General features: G+C 33.9%; 2 protein-coding genes across 7 annotated transcripts; both read right to left on the bottom strand.

The window, feature by feature from the left end:
• Positions 1 to 531: 531 nt before the first annotated feature.
• LOC11405474 (pectin acetylesterase 5) lies at positions 532 to 4535 on the bottom strand. Its single transcript, XM_024771416.2, has 11 exons — positions 4227 to 4535; positions 3929 to 4141; positions 3785 to 3858; positions 3583 to 3675; positions 2905 to 3029; positions 2588 to 2648; positions 2401 to 2454; positions 2208 to 2285; positions 2015 to 2120; positions 1629 to 1774; positions 532 to 1147 (listed from the first exon to the last, which is right to left on the bottom strand). The coding sequence occupies exons 1-11, from the start codon at positions 4435 to 4437 to the stop codon at positions 1034 to 1036; spliced, it is 1275 nt and encodes a 424-aa protein (XP_024627184.1). The 5' UTR covers positions 4438 to 4535; the 3' UTR covers positions 532 to 1033.
• A 1161-nt stretch (positions 4536 to 5696) lies between these two features.
• On the bottom strand, positions 5697 to 12178 carry LOC11405794 (pentatricopeptide repeat-containing protein At5g16420, mitochondrial). 6 transcript variants are annotated; one of them, XM_039827481.1, is made up of 4 exons: positions 9749 to 12178; positions 8434 to 8525; positions 7285 to 8069; positions 5697 to 6841 (listed from the first exon to the last, which is right to left on the bottom strand). In XM_039827481.1, the coding sequence occupies exon 1, from the start codon at positions 12019 to 12021 to the stop codon at positions 10414 to 10416; it is 1608 nt and encodes a 535-aa protein (XP_039683415.1). In that variant the 5' UTR covers positions 12022 to 12178; the 3' UTR covers positions 5697 to 6841; positions 7285 to 8069; positions 8434 to 8525; positions 9749 to 10413. The 6 variants fall into 6 exon arrangements, with proteins under 6 accessions (XP_039683415.1, XP_024626238.1, XP_039683416.1 ...); XM_024770470.2 differs by having other exon boundaries at positions 7310 to 8069; XM_039827482.1 differs by having other exon boundaries at positions 7898 to 8069.
• Positions 12179 to 17662: the final 5484 nt, after the last annotated feature.

The following is a 17662-nucleotide window of genomic DNA, read 5'->3' as shown; positions in this document are numbered from 1 at the left end:
TAGAAGATAGAAACTTCAATTACGCAAATATAGTACATCCATTCCTTTCTATATGAATTTTGTTCATTGTTATTTCTTGTTTTTAAAGTCAATATAACATTAACTATTGTTTCGTCAATAATATTTTTATCTATTTATCACAGAAATATATGGAGTAAGATAATGAATAGTTGATGATATTATAAAAAAAAATATAAATAATTCTATCGAAATTACCAGAAGTCGGTCAACAAACTAAAGTAGAGCACTCGGTCAACTGGAACATCATGCATTGTCGTAGTAGTCTGCAATCTTCCAACTCCCAATCGTCGTGCCAGATTCATCGTGAGCGGCGGAGGCAAATTTAATCAGCATTTTTTCTGACTTTGGGCAGAAAAGAATTTGTTAACAATACATGCTTTGGATTATACTCATTTTAGACTGACATAATCAAAGATGCATATCCGAGTTGATGTACATGGCTTGGTGTGAATCAAATGGTAGTGAAATGATAGTGCAGATTGTAAATATTTTTATTTGTACTAGAAGTTGTATGACAATTGATATATATTTCAGAAACAAAAATAATTCAACTTTTACAACACAATCAATGACAAAAATAATCAATAACAAAAGCACTACTGTTTTCAGATGGGGGAAAAATAGTGTATACAATTGATATTGGCATCTATGGAATTGAATTTTACAACAGTGGTGGAGAAGAGTTATTTCATCAAGGAGCAACTTCATGCTGTGCATAATGTCTATTGACTGAAAGTAGAAACCGTTTCACGCAGATGAATAAGATGAACAACCCAGCATATTCTCTAACTCAATAATCAACAGAGGCACTAAGGACATAAATGGGAGGATATTAGTCGGATTTGGATCTTCTCTTTCATTTCATTCCATCTTTTCTACCTCTCGGTCTCTTAAAAAAATTATGAAGATGTGGAGGAGAGTGAAGAGGATCCAAGTTGATATTTGTCCATGATTTTTAACAAATGCAGATCCATGATGAAATAGGCAATGAAAATCGGGATGCTTAGCTTTGCTATACTCTGGTGAAATCCATGTTATGGCAAGTAGGATTACATGGAAAAGGGCAGTCAATAAGCTTTACCACTTGTCGGTCAAAGAACCAATCGGCAACAGATTCAGCAATTGTCTGTTCCAGATATAACAACAGAAAAGGGTAGTTACAATAACAGTGAAGTATGAAAACTAGAACGTCAAACAAACATGGATTGTAGTTTTCTTAAGACTTTAACATTGAGGATTACAAGTATAGGTCATAGTATTCATGGAGTTATATTATACTTTTTAAATGCACATCTTTCCAAGATTATAATTTCTTAAACTTAGTGTGTTCAGCATCTATATAACAAATTCACATAAGAATTTGTAAAGAATAGGAAACATGTAAAATTCAATACAATACAATAAAGTCATTTTCAAAGCGCCCCAGTCATATAAACCAAACACATAATGTAAGCATATTAACAATCTTAGCACTGCAATATCAAGTTAAGAAGAGATAGAACTTCATCATTTTTAAGCTAGCACAACGATGAAAATCGGTTAATGCCATGACATGAGTAGTTTATATGATCCAGATCACATATGAAGAGAGCCAAAACAACAGTTACCTTATGGTTTATTTTTGGAGAACGAGGTGAATGCCATGTCTCCCCCATCCAAGTTTGACAATGGATAAAGCAGGAATCAATAAACATTCCAATATCCTTTCGTTGCTGGAACTCGTTCACAGCCTTCAGCAAAGAACTACGGAAACCTGACAATGATAATTTCCTAAGTGATCAAAGCCTCAATATGGATATTAAATTCAGGACTCAGGTCAATAATCATTTCTATGGTATGTCAAATCACATTGAGAGGTTACAAAAATTAATTGATTTTTTAAAAAAATAAAAATAAAAGACATTTTCTGTTAAAGGTTGATGTCAAAATGATCAAGAACTTAATAATACATCACAACTCACAAAACTATATAGTAGTGATTGTGTTTACTTACTGTCGAGTATAGAAATCATGTTAGCATCACAACTTTGAATGTTTAATCTGCAGCTTTTCCAGCGACGGTGGGGATCTGATCCTTCAGGTACCAAAATATTGTGTATCTAAGTACAATATAATTGCATCATATGTCTGTCATACATAAATAAAATGTTTTACAACAAGGAAACATGTGTCCCAAGGTAGCTTACCTGCCAAAAATCATAAGCTGGGTGAACAAGGAAAACAGGAGTCTTTATGTTTTTCAGAATTTCTGATGGAAAGAGACACTGCATTACATATCAACAATTGGTTATTCTTAGCTTAAACATATGACTCAAATTTTACAGTTGTAAACCATATACCAAAAGGTTCCGGAACAAGTTTAAGAAACTAAAAACCTTCCTTAGATGGTTCCATTTTAGCAAGGCACTCTTTGTGCAAACTTTTTGCAACACCCTGACAAAAAGATAAGTGAAATGTAGACAACATACGTTAGTGGAACCATTTTTTATGATTTTTATTTAACTTCATAGATAAATAGTTATCACGCTCAACAGATTGTGTTATATATAGGCAAACACAGCATTACCTGGAGCTGAACAACATCATGATAGAAAGATTTCATGGTGCTATTTCCAGCAATATCCTTCCTGAAATTTTTATGTAACACGGATATACCAATTTAATTTACTTGGTAACATAATGCATTGAAGTTAACATGCAACATACAGGTATAGTCAGTAGTCAATGCACTAGTTTCAAGGATTTTCAAATACCAATAGCAGTTAATAAAACTCAAGTAGTTATGGTAAATCTCAGTTTAAATTTTGCCAGAAAATATCGTAGAAGGAAAAGCGAATGATATGTTAACAAAACCCTATTCATCTAAGGCTTAAGATAATCTACTCATCAAGGAAGAAGCCTGCATCCGCGAGACACTTGACAGTGGCCTCCTTCGGAAGTAGTTGTCGGAAGTTATCACAATGTATAAGAGTTGCCAATCCTCCAGCAGAACACCCAGACAACAGAGCCTACAAAAGTAGCCTAATAATAATCAAATGCTTATAAGTTTTCTGTCAGAGCCAATGCATCAGAACGCATAAGCAGTTTTTTATGATAACTCATACTCTCCTGAGTGAACTAAATTTGGCTATAAGAGTTTAGCTCAAATCAAATATAAGCTGAAAAAAATTACCGCATGCAAGGCTTATTGGCTACTAAAACTGTTGTTTGGTATATGAAGATAATAAAAACAAGGAAAATGATTTAGCTTTTTGCTTAGATAATAGTAACTCATTGTGACAGAGAATCACTTTGTCATATTACTTAACTCAAGTCACAATAAAAATAAAGATAAGTTCTTGGATTATGACTACAAAAAGATTAATCACATGTTACTACTTTCTAATATGCATCACCTGCTAATCATTTTAATCTTCAAATATGACAATGGGAGTGGTAAAATAGGGAACTGGTAGCGAGATATTATTTTATCGATTTTAAGAAGCATTATTTTTAGTAGTACTGGTAGTAATAAAAATACCTGAAAAATATGATTATAATGGATTGAAGTACGAGTATAACCTGTTTTGCTTTCGACATGCCAATTGATAAGAGTTCATTCATAATAGCTTCCCATATGATCTGGCCTCTGAAGAACAACCCACTTCCTTTCGGCTGTATATATTAAGTGTTTTCGGAAAAAGAAAAAAAAAACTCACATCAAATAAATTCAGATGTAACAAGGAAGAATTCCTCGTTTGAATCTTGATAAACCAATGCTAACCTCACTTTCTGGGTGACCAGCAAAGGATGCACCATCACAGTAGCGTATCTTCACCTTGTTCCAGTTAAAGAAATCTGAATAAGTTTAGTAAATCCAGCTAAGTAACATCACTTGTTCAACACACACACACACAAAATTACTCACCAGGATTTTGAGAAGGAACAGAGCTTAGTATCCCTGAAAAAGGAACGGGTGTATCCATATAGTTAGATGAGCCTAAAGCAGTGGTTTTTCTATAAGAACAAGAAGAAATTGAATTGCACCACCCTCCTCCCTCAAGGTGGAGCAACCAATTACGAGATCCGGATCCAAAACCCTTTTGGAAATGATAACCAGGAGCAGTGCCATCCAAGCAAACTGAACAAAAAGAAATTGATAAAAATTATATGAATCATGCGTGTGTATAAGAATGAAGGAAGGAAGGAAGGAAGGAAAGACGCACGTGCACCAAGTTGTTTGAAGTTAGCGAGAGGAGTGAATGGAATGAGATTGATGTGGGAGTCGTTGGAGTGAGATTGATTGGATCGGTTGAGGAAAGTGAGAGAGAAGATGAAGAGGATTATGGTGAATGCAGCGATTGTGTATTCTTGTTTGCTCCATTTTTTCAACAAAATTATAACATTGCGGAGGTGAAGGTTGGTGGACAAAGGCATTGCGGGATGGTTGGAATTTGGTTCATGAAATCCAAAATGGGACTGTGAATCATGTGCCTGTCTCTGTTTCTCTGTGAGTCAACTTAGGGATATACTAGGAATCACAATTATTAAATAGGAGTAAAAAATAACTAAGATACCACCACTTTCTCCAACACCCACCATTTTATGTGAGTTCCATTTCCAAAGTGTAGATCCTACATTGATTTCACCCAATAAAAGAATTGGTGCTGGAGAGAATGTTGCTAGCATTCCTCAACTGTCTAAATGCTACACTACGCCGCGTGAAAAATGTCTACACACAAATATAAACCATATATGTTCTTATTCCCATAACAAATGCCATATACACAATTGTAGTTCTTCTAAAAAATATAAACAATTTTAGTTGTATAGTTCAGGTCAAATTATCTTCCTTCAATTACCAACTACACAATTCAAATTATACAAAACAATACGAGACATACAAACTTCTAATTGTATGTTTTCTTTCATCTTTCTTTTACTATTGTCCAATCTTGCATCGATTATACCATTGTCCATTTCCTTGAAAGTAAGAAGCACCTTAAAATGGGAGAGTTTCGAGAGGATTCATATAGAGAAAGCGAATTCCTCAACTCCAAAGGTAAAGCAAAGGATGTAGGGAAATGGTACGACAACAAAAATGTATCAAAGCAGAATGATTCAGAGAGTGTTTTGAAGCCGTAAATGTGAATGAAATGTAGTGATTGCAGTTGGGGAATTTGGGATTTAGGTTCATGCACAGAAACGCTTGGTATGTTTTTCTAACAGCAAAAGTTAGCTGCTTGTATTTGTTAGAAAGTTAGTGGGTAAGGATTGAACCCAGCATCTTATACCTCCCAACCCTCCCTCCCTCCCACAATACTACTATCAAGCCACCTTATGTTTCCTGATATGGCTACTAACCCAAGTACTCAAGGCATGAATTATGATAACTCAAATTGGAACAAAAATAATCATAAACAAACAGTATGCTGCTGTATCTACTATCAGTTATCAATATGCTAAATCGTGTGATCAACTGTTCTAGAAGTACTCATGATATAAAAATGAAGGACAAATCCCCAAAAACACCCAAAAAAACACTGGTTTTAGAGTATGCTTGCAACCAAAAAGTCTGGATATAACTTACCAATTAACTAATAAAACTTTGCAAAATACATGGCTAGCATTGCAGATTCTGATGTAATATCCATATACTAGAGAAAAGTGAAGAATCAGAACAAGGAAAGAGTCACTGAATTAAAGTGAGTAATTATGTTACATAATTGTTTTGCATATGATTAGAAAACTGCAGCATACTACATATCAGAAATAATGAAAACTTTACATAGTAACAGTCCGGAAACAAGAAGCAAGAATTTGTTACTGCAATATACTTTCCATAATTAAAGTATAGTTGACAAAATTCTTGTAGGTATAGTATAATTGTTTCTCTTCACACAACAGAAATGGAATGAGACTCTCCTATCAAACAACAAAGGCTATAGTATCAAGTTGATAAATACACTCGGACACAGTTTCATAGCATCAAATTATTGAACACACTCAGGTTCAGTTTCGTCATATTATCAGCATCATAATCTTCCCTCTCTCTTGGATTATTTGGATCATGATCAATGACCTAGATATTTGTTACCCTTTCCTGCTGTCAACTGACCATCACCATTCCTTCCTTCGTGTCAAAGTTGCTGGTTTGAAAGTTCATCAACCACTTCACAAATCTAGTTAGAGTCCCTCTAAGCTCCTTCCTCAGTGATCTTCTCCTAGAAATTTAACAATTGAAGCTACTGCCGTGACCATTGCAGGGTTGACCAGTTCGATTTCGGAGGAAACTTTGGCAGATTGAGAAGGACACCAGTTTGAATCAGTTAATCCCCTATAATTTATTTTTTCCACGCTGATACCTCTAAATTTGAGGAGACTAAAGAAATCAGCGCGTTTGTTTTCGAAAACCCCGGACCCAGCAGAAATGAGTATCTTAACCAATCCTTGGTGGTTTGAGTCGAGAAAGACCGATTCTATGTCTGGAAAGTGGATGTTGTACATTGAAGTATGATGGCAACATCTGCTGGCTTTATTCCGTGATGCGAAGCATAACAAACTTCATTTGCGAGACGCTGAGGCTCTTGAAGTCATTTTGCAGATATATCCACAACACGGGAGAGTTTGCTTAAACCGATAACTCTTTCACCAGAGGGAACGTAACCAACATGACACTTGACCTGAAATGGGAGCACGCAAGACTTGCAATAGGAAAACAAGTCAAGATCTCTGGCAATAACAAGTCCACCTGCTCCACCAGCATGACCAACTCTATTATCTAGTACAGCTTCAGGGAATAAAGCACCTTGAACTATGTCCTTCACCTTTTGCCTGTAACCTGGAAGAAGATAGATCTCGTTATGATTAGTAATGGCAGTATTGAAGAATACATTATAATTTTCAATTCAGTGCAGTGTAATGTGGTGTGCCAGTGGATAATAAAAGCCTCCCCGCAGCAACAGCACAAGAGCACAGAAACAGAAATGCAAAGGCTGGCTAAATTGAAGAAAACTATATGACCAGATATTGGTCCCGCAAAACAGATTGACAGATGAACAATTTTCATGAAAAAAGCTTAGACCGGTACTTGGTGCAACTACATGATTCGGGTATGAAATATAATATTATCGCGGAGGAAATCGCTATGAAAATGAAAAACGACAAAATGCAATCTGCTTTCAAGCTAAAGAACTCCATTTTCCCTTAACTCAACTCTAAGAACCTACATAACTGATATTTCACAACTCTCAGAGTTCTCTATAAACTTTCTAACCTGAATACCTAGCATTCTTATTTGTACACTCACATGGTGGGATTTGCATCCAGATGTTTTTGCCAATCTTTCATGCATAATAGGCATTGCCTCCTGCTAAGAGATTTGTTTGATTGCTTTTGGTTTGATCGTCCCTTGTTTTCTTTGTTCTTTCTCCTTTAATAATATTTTATGGTGGGCAGCAGATGATTGATAGGGTCTGAGATGCTAACATAATTAAGAATTGACTCGTCTCTCTCTATCTATAGTGATACCTTTGCACTACAAGTTTCTTTTGCCTTAAAAAAACCTAAAGAACTTCAAACATATCCAAGTGTAGAGCCATTTTATTACTGTTCTGCAATCAATACTATACCCAAAGCTTTCACTTGACCTAAAGCTGAAAATTGGAAAATTTATGCTATCAATGCCTCTTCTCTTGCTCATCCTTGCCAGCTCAAAAGTTTATTACGGGATCTCACAGCTGAACCCCTCAGCAAACTTGACTCAACACTGGGCCCTAGCTTTGTTTTGAGCACGGTTACATTTCCCAGTCAAATCATTCCCTTTAAGATATTCATGCTCTGTGATACACATCATTCCTGCGTATATCTTAAATCATTCCCTGTATTCACAGAGTACCTTCATGTTTCAAACACAACAAGATTTCAAATCGGTTTTGAATCACGGAAGGTCATAAACAACTTATGATTGCATTCCTGAAGGGCCACGTGATGCAAGATCCCTCAAACACACACATACTGTTAGGCCACGTAGGTATGTGGAGGAGTCTGCTGAGTCTTATCAATGCGAACTGTAACAACAGACAGAAAGAAGTGAAAAAAAAATTAAATTCACTAAATCTTTCTACTTCCATTAAGAAGAATATTAAGATGGAACTTGACAAGATAAATTAATACTCAGTATTCATTACCAATATCCATCCCCTTCAATTTTGTCCACTCAGAAGAAAAGGATAAACATGCATGTAAAAAGTACTAGGGAATGCAGAAATTATGTAGATAAAATAACAAATGCTCATCTAAACTTTCTGTAACACCCCTACTAGAAATTTCCTAGGATATCTAGCATGTGTGTTAAACTTGGCATTGGATACATTAAAATTACAATAATAAAAATTTCCTCTGAATAATATATAGAAAATTCTCGTCTTATACCTCTGAAATAACACTAACACTACTGACGCGAAACTTCCAGCGACTTCTGCTTCTTCATCACGAACCATCATGTTGTATAATAACTTGTACATCTGAAATAAATAAAATGGATTGGGGTGAGACAAAATGTCTCAGTGAGTTCCACCTATCCTAGGCTGTAGGCAATCTCGGGGAACCTAGGATCGCCATTTGTTACTAAACTCAACTCATTTCGGGTTTATATGATTTCATTATGCATAACTGAGCGATCAGGGGATAACTAAAATCGCCGTCTGAAATACTATTTTGATTATATCATAACATAGTCATACTCATAACTTTAATCATAAGCATAATCACCATAATCATAATAATAATCACAATCATATATCCAATATATCGTATTCTGGTATAACTTATACTTTGACATACTTATCTAAGTATGTCTCTGATTTTTTTTTCTGATAACAACTAGTTTCGGCTAAACTAAACCGAAGTTCCATAACTAAAATTCCTCATTTCCAACGATTGGTAAAATGCCCAATGAAATAATGATTCATAGCTAATTCATTCTAAACATAACTTTCATGTTAATATGCGTATGCTATGTTAGTATTCATGTTGGAGGGTACTTAATTTTTATTTTATTTTTTTCATTGGTTCCATTATTGAAAAATATAAGTTTTTCAAATATTATTCGAATAATTCTTGACTTAAAGTTTCATATCATTAACTACAAATTTTACTGTGCATTTGGACCACATCATCTCTTGGTTGTGGCGAACGGAGTTTTTTTTTTCTCAATTTGTTACTATGAGTCGTACCTCATAGGCTATATTATCTCTTCGTTGTAGCAAACGGAGTTTTCGCATTTGTTACTATGAGCCATACCTCATAGGCTACATTATCTCTTCGTTGTAGCAAACGGAATCTTCGCATTTGTTACTATGAGCCGTACCTCATAGGTTACATTATCTCTTTGTTTTAGCAAACGGAGTCTACGCATTTGTTACTATGAGCCGTACCTCATAGGCTACATTTCAAATCATTACTATAATTATATACATCAATTGCATTGATAGAATTTCCCTCCAACATTTATACTAACATATACATACTTATTAACATAAAAGAGATTTTAGAATAAACTAATAATGGTACCTAATTCAGAAAGTACCTCTCATATGGCATAATAGTCATATGAGCCGTACCTCTTGTCTTTGGGGATCAAATGTACCTTTCATATGGCATAATAGTCATGCTTGCACAAAAGACAAGAAATCATAAAAAAGGTCTAATTATTCATGTTATCTCAATAATATAACATAATCATAACTGATCCCCAAAGGTGGGCTCTAAGCTAAAGGAACTCGCCGTGAAACACTCCCTGAAATGGAAAAACACCTTATCCATAATCTGCAGCTTTTGCTATCTCCAAAACTTCATAACCATTTTCCAAAATAGCTTATGCCTTGACTTATAGGCATTGACTTTTTTGAAACAGTCCAACACACTTGTGACATACTCCTACTTCATCAACCAACATATGCGAAAATTCTCATTTCAGTCACTGCAACAGAAGTTCACCGTTTGGCTATTTAAGCACCTCCAAAACAGCTTAATTATCATTTAAGCACTTTTACCATTACTAAAACAGCTTATCATTTCTCCATAACTCATATACCAATTCAACATATCTCTCCTAAGTTGGTCTTCACAAAATAATAGAGTGGCTGGAATAGATACACACACTCCGAACCAATCAAAAGGAGCATTCCATATTCTAAGACTAAAAGTAACAATACAATGACAAAATATATGCAGGGCAGGTTCTGCTTTCTGCCCAAACAACACACAACCAATCATACTAAACATTAGTTGACATCTTTCCCCGAAATAAATTAACTCTAGTTGGCAACCAATTAAGCAGAGTCTGCCAAGAAAGAGCCATGGCCATATATGGAGTCAACAGCATATTCCACAGCATACCTCACAGTATTATCACGGTGCATTCTCTAATAATATCCTATCTAATTCAGCTTCACCGCCATTATCATTACCCACAACAGGTTTTACAAAAATATTCCACAAATCAGCGTCAACTCCAGTGGACATGGCCAGTGAAACTACCTTGTTGATTTCTTGTTTCATTCCACCTAAAAGTAAAATCCCGTCAATTAATATTGTGTAGGTTGATTTGTTGGGCAAACACCTATTTTCCAACATCTCCTCTAGAACTCTAATACCCTCCTTGGCATTTCCAACTTTACAAAATCCTTTAATCAACATGTTATAGGTAAAAGCATTAGGAGCAACACCCTTTTCCACCATATCATCCCACAGCCTCGCCGCCTCACAAAGCTCTCCTCCCTCACACAATCCAGCAATCAACGTGTTATACGTCAAAAGACTCGCAACCGATCCCTTCCCAAACTCATCAAACACATTCCTTGCTTCCAACACCTTCCCCTTCTTGCAAAGCCAATGTATAAGCGTACTCACAACAACAGCCCCGTTAAGGCCGCAATTCTTCCTCGAAACCATCCTCCACATCTCACAAGCCTTCTCAACATTCCCTTCCTCACACAACAAATCAACAACCTTACAACACAACTCCGAACCCACAACCAAATCCTTCGCAATCATATCCTCAATCAAGTTAACAGCTTCCCCGGATTTCTTCTCCTTACAATAAGCCTGAATCATAACACCATAAGTAACCTCATTAGGCTCAACCCCATTATCCTCCATAATATCCATCACCCTAATCGCATCCACCAATTTCCCTAACCTACAAAACCCATCCACCAAAACAGTATAACTAGTCACATCCGGACTCCACCCTCGATCCAAAACCTCGCGAAAGACCTTCATAGCACCATCCATATCACCTCTCCAAACAAACCCACCCAAAACAGTAGTATAACTAACAACATTAGGAACCAAACCCATCCCAGGCATCTCATCCAAAACCTTAACAGCAACTTCAACCTCATTCCCTTTACATAACGCCTTAAGCAAAATATTACAACTAACAACATTCGGCAAAACCCTAAACCTCTCACCACAATTCTTAAACACCAAAAAAGCCAATCTATAACGCTTATTCTGAACCAAAGAATTCAACAGTGCATTAATTGATCTAACTGAGGGTCGAATCCCAAACGATTCGATCCTCAGAAAAGTCTTGAGAGCCCGTACAGGCTTTCCAGCTAATCCATAACCGCGAATAACAGTTACAATCGGTTCTTCCCCGCAGCAGTGCGGGGGAGAACTGCGTAGGCCGGCTAAGAGGGACTCAATTTCGCTGAAGCAGCGGAATTTAGAGAGTTTAAGGAAGATGGCTTGGTAGGTTTGGGGGTTATGAGAGAATGGAGGTTTGTGATGGTTTTGGGCGTGGAGGAAGATTTGAAGGGAGAAATGAGGGTCGTGTTGGCGGGAAATGAGAGATGAGAGGAGTTTGGGGTTGAGGCGGTGGGGCCAGGGTTTGATTGGAGGTTGGATTTTGTATGATTGTGGGAGGGAAGGTGTGGTGGTTGTGTTGGCGACGATTGCGGCGGAGATTGCGGTGGAGAATCGGTGGTGGTGGGAGGGAATGAGAGAACGCATTGTTGTTGTTGTTCCACTAATACGCTTTCAGTAAACTACCACTTACATACATGAACAGCGAAACTTTTTACATAGTCGCAGTGGTTTGTTGGTGAGTGTGTAAAAAGCTTTACACTGACGGTGTATTCTGCTCAAAGATGACGTGATTGATTGGCCACTTCCTTCACCTAAACACCAAATCAGCTTATAATGTAGTACGTTTCTCTCTCTATTTCCTTTTTTTAATGTTTGTTTTGTCTCATCCATTAGATTGATCAGATGGTAGGGAATAGAGCTGGCGAGATAGCAGGAGATAATAAGGCAGGAGGGGGATCCAATTCCGAAATGAAATACTCCATTCGGTCACATTTATAAATAAAAAAACAACTTTTTAGATACATTGAATAATTATGTATCTGACATATAAATGTGACTGGATACATTAATTATTCAATGTACCTTTTTATAAAAAAAACCAAAATGAATTATAACTCAACAAGAGTGGCTCCACTAGCACAAGATATGCTGAAAAGAACCACCTAAAAGGAATACGAAGTACTTAAAAAGTTGTTTTTTTGCTTATAAATGTGATCGGAGGGAGTAAAAGTTGGCGTGAAAATTTTCTATGCTAATTTAGGGAATAATAATTTTTCCTATTTTTTTACGGAGTAATAATCATTTTTACGTCAAATATTTAATCTCATATATTTTGAAGTTAGGATTCTCTCGCCGTTTATAAAAATAAATGGAGATTGTTATAAAGATATAAACACAATTGGGTCCTATCAATAGGTAGGTCTCGCTCTCTCTTTCTCTCTTCTCTCCTTCTCAAACCCTAGTCGTCGGTCCTTTCTTCTTCTTGTCCACCAAAGAAGGGTGATTTAGGGTCAATTTTAACCCAAAATCACTCATCCGAGTTGTTTTTCATTCTATCCTAATTAAATAAATGATTTCCACATATTGTCAGTTTTCTTTCGTCTGTTTTTGTGATTTCGTCGTCTCTGCACGATTGTGTTTGTTTTGATTTCAAGTTTTTATGTGGTGTGTTTTTTATTTTTCGTCTTAGTGTCGTGTTTATTTGATTCAGGTTGAAAGATTAGCTTTGAGCAAGTGCAAATCCGATCAATGACTTTGGCGTCGTCAACGTTGCAGATCCGGAGTCATGAGTATTCCGGACACTTGAATATAGTCATATTTACAGGCATAGATATTTTTCCGTTTTATGCTATTAACATGGATGTTCTGAGTTTGTCTGCAGATTTATCCTTTTTCATTTTAGCAATTTTGGATTTATATTGTAACGATGTAGTCTATCAATTTTAATAAATGAATATCGTTTATTTTTATCAACAAAAAAACAAATAAGTCTCGCTATCGTTAATTATTTTTAAATTTTATTGTGTCTATATCTCACCAAACTAAAGAATTTGAGGATATTTAAAAGGCTTAATTGCACTTTTGACCCCCTATCTTTCCAAAAGTTGCGATTTTGGCCCCTTAACTAATCTTTATACTAACAATTTAGAGTTTTTAGAAATAGCCTATTCCAAAATCCTCTCCTCTAAAGATGTCCACATCATCATAATCCTACTTGGCATTTGTTCCAAAAAATTCTCCTAATTTTTAATACAAGCTTAATAATTATAATTATTATTAAAAACCGTTTTTTATTAATCATTAAATTGTACATAAAATACATAATTGGTTACAATCAAATAATTATTAATATAATAATTGTTTCGATTATAATTTATATCTTACATCAAAAATTTGTACGTTACAATCAAATGATTATTAATATAATTATTATTCGATTAACATTTATATGGTACATTAAAAATTTGGTATGTTACAAAATTATAATAAATAATTTGAATAAATTATATTTTGAATTTTGGTTCGTTACACTATGACACAGTAACCTACTAATTAAAAATTTAATTGTAGTAATTAGTTTTTAAGGTTATATAATTAATTTTATTCGTTACAAAATTACATTACTTAATATTAATAAGATATTATTAAATTTCAAATGTTATGAAGTTAATTTTTTGTAGGTTAAATGAAATATAATCTAATCGTTTAGTGTACATTTTATAATATTAAATACGTTGATAATATTAATTTTAAAACGATCAAATTAATAATTAATAGTTATTAACCGTTATGGTACTATTTTTCTATATAAATAGTAGCGCTTTTGGGTACGAGTACACAACAATCACAAAATATAGTTCTTCTTTTTCTGTTCTCTGGTTCTCTAATATCTATATTCTGTAATTTTTTCTATTGCAAAGAAAAATATCTACGAAACACGACTTCATCTCTGATGTTTCGCCAATAAAATAATCGTGGACATTGGTTGTGAGGGTTGTTCGTGCTTGGTTTGTTGAAGACTAGAAAAATAAAAAACTACCATTTTCTAAGGAGTTGGTTCTAATGGATCGAAATGTACTTTTGTCATACCGTTTTTGATTTTGTTTTCTTTTTTTTGGTTTTGTATTTTTTTTTTAAAGTATAGTGTTTTAATCTTTGTTATCTAGGGTGATTGAATAGGTGCGTTTATACGAAGAACATTGATCTACAAGTTCAAGGAGCAGCTCCAAGAGGGAATGGTGTTCAGGATTTCCTCATTTGATTTTGCTTGCAAAAGTGGTTCGTATAGACCATCACACATCGAATACAAACTGAATTTTACAATTAACACAAAAGTCAAAATATCCAAATCTTCTTTGGTCCCTACAAACATGTATTTACACTGCATATGATGTTTTCAATGATTCTTACGGTATGAAATGTAATTTGAATCATATTTTTATCATCAAACTAATTTCAAACCCCCATCCCTTTCTAATAATATGAAATAAATTATATATTGATGTAGTTGGTGTCTTGACTGGGGTGGATTTTGTTTGTATGAAGACCTCAAATCAATTATATTAAAAAACCCTTCAAGCATAAGATGTGCCCAATAAAGGAAAATACAAAGTTCAAGATGCATAGATACAAAAGAACCAAATCATGAGGTAGAATAACCAAGACAAGTAGAAAGATTATTCCACCAACATTTCAACTCAAAATACATACATGATTTCTTAGCAGTTTGTATCCTGTAAACGAGAAATGTAAATTTATCTAACAACACCATAAACTGGTTCTTGTGACAAAAATGTAAGAATTTTTGTCTTTTCAAATAATCCAAATGCAAGTCAGCAAAATCAACTGAAAACTAAAACGAACTTTTTTTGGAACAATTGAGAACCACTGAAATGAATAGTACACTCACAATAATTAATTGGAAGAACATAATAATTCAAACCACTTTAGAATATTATGTCATATGCTACCAAAGAATTCACACTAAAAATAAAAAAGATAATTCTCCTCTTTTTCACATCTGCCAGAACATTAAAATAAGTCCATATTTTAAATACTTCATTAAGCTAAGTTGCTATTTATTAGAATTCAGATATTCAAGAGCCTCCACGAAAAGAGAGAGACATTTAGAGAAGATACTTTGTTCCTAATGAGATTTTTTAGAGCCATAGGTTCATCATGCTCCACTTGCAACTAGATGATATACCCCTTTGTCAGGGTACCTTTCACCATGATAAACTTTAAAGAAACTAATCAAAAATGCTAGCCTTAAAAATAATGTTGTCCAACAAATAACAATAATATATCCTCTGCACCTCATTCTAAGAAAAGTTCTATGACATCGTCTCCACCCCATCCAACCCTAACCTACGTATCTCCTTAAATGGCATAGAGTTATTTTTATATAACTCAAAAGTTCTTCTAAATATATCACACAAAGGACCACTCTACAACCACGAATCATTGCAAAAAAGAGAGTATTTTTCTCATTACTCTCCACTATCATCAAGTTGTCATTAAATCAATTTCTAATCCCCACCTCCACCCCTATTTTAACACCATGGAAGTAATTTTACCACACATACGCCTAATTGTCCCCACTCTTCACATGAACTCACCCAACCTATTCTAAGAAGCTAAAACTTTAAAATGCAAACTCATTGATCCATATTAGCCTCCAAAACTATTCACGTAACAAAGATAAGTTAAAATTATGCATTATACGAACCCTCAAGCAACAACTATATCGACCGAGACATACCTTATCTCACTTAACCCAATTGACTTTCCTAACTTCTGCACTCTCTCCACACTAAAAATAATAAGGATTCAATAAAATAATTTTTACTTAAGTAAGCCCTGAAGAATGAAAGAAATTAAACCAATTGTGGTGGATAATGAAGGAGAATACAAAGATACATTACAAGAACATTGAATTGAATTTGAATGGGTGAAATCGATTTGTTTTTATTTTTAATATATAATACATTATGATATTTAATTATTATTTTAATTATTTGTCATTTAATTTTTAAGAGATATCAGTTTGAAAGTACTATTTTTTCTATCTTCCGGTAAATTTAAAAAGGCAAACCTGACAATTTTGTTGGCAAAAGTTAAGTTGTTCTTAGATAAGTATTTATCACTATCAACTTGATTATTTAATACCATTAAAACGTACATATTTATTCATTTACTTGAACCATTTTATTTGTTTCTTTAGAGATTGGAAAACGATGTTACAATATTCTTTTCAATCAACTAAGATCAAATTCAACCGTTAAATTATGGAGACAAAAAAACTAAAGAAAATGTATGCTTATTTTGATGAAGGAGATTTTTTTTCACGATCCTTTTAGTAAATACATTTTCTAATAAATGGTAAAACAATTACCTTTATTTTTAGTTGTCTGATCTATCCCACATTAGCATACCAGAAGAATTCTTTAACCCTACTCTTAAGATCACCATTGCGGAGTTGAAGAACTTGCATGAAATTGAGTGGGTTTACATAGATCTCCTACCTTTTTCTTCCCCATGTTTGATGGAGGTTTTTGTTTGTGGATTTTGGTTAGGAACATTAAGAAGGAGGAAGTGTTTGCTTGGAAAAAAGGGGAAACGATGAATTCAAAATCATAACTACATTAAAACATAACGAAATTAGGTTAGATTGTTTTAATTTGTGACCCTTGATCTCTAATTAAAAAAATGAAGAGAGGAGATTAAATAAAATTGTTTTCTCAAATTTTTCTCACTATAAATAATTTGCTTCCGAGAGAAATACACTCTCCAATATTTTTTTAGGGACACTCTCCAATCTTAGATATAAAAAATAAACAACTACCTTTTATTATCTTAAATTAAAATATATATATATATATATATATATATATATATATATATATATATATATATATATATATAACTTACTTTGACTCTATTTAATGTTATTTATCCTAATATACATTTGAATTCATGTAAGTTTTATTTTTAATATTTTTTTATTCTCATGAAGCAAGTTCCAATAGATGGTACTTTTCATAATTTTATATTTCTTTAGAAACATTCGAGAAAACTAATTGCATATAAGTAAATTTTTGAACTTAGATATTTTTTTTATAATTGAAATCTGAGAGAGTATAGTGATTAAATAAAAAAAGTAATAGCTTTATTCAAAGTGGCAGATTTTTTATTATATTTTTATAAGACAAGAGCAAAAAGAATAATCTCAATTAAGTTGGTACCCTACTTTAATCGATTGCCAGTTGCTCATATATATTATTAA

The sequence above is a fragment of the Medicago truncatula genome, chromosome 7 (genome assembly GCF_003473485.1).
Source record: "Medicago truncatula cultivar Jemalong A17 chromosome 7, MtrunA17r5.0-ANR, whole genome shotgun sequence".
Taxonomy (NCBI): domain Eukaryota; kingdom Viridiplantae; phylum Streptophyta; class Magnoliopsida; order Fabales; family Fabaceae; genus Medicago; species Medicago truncatula.
The sequence above is the reverse complement of the archived record's forward strand: the minus strand, read 5'-3'. Positions and strand labels throughout refer to the sequence as shown.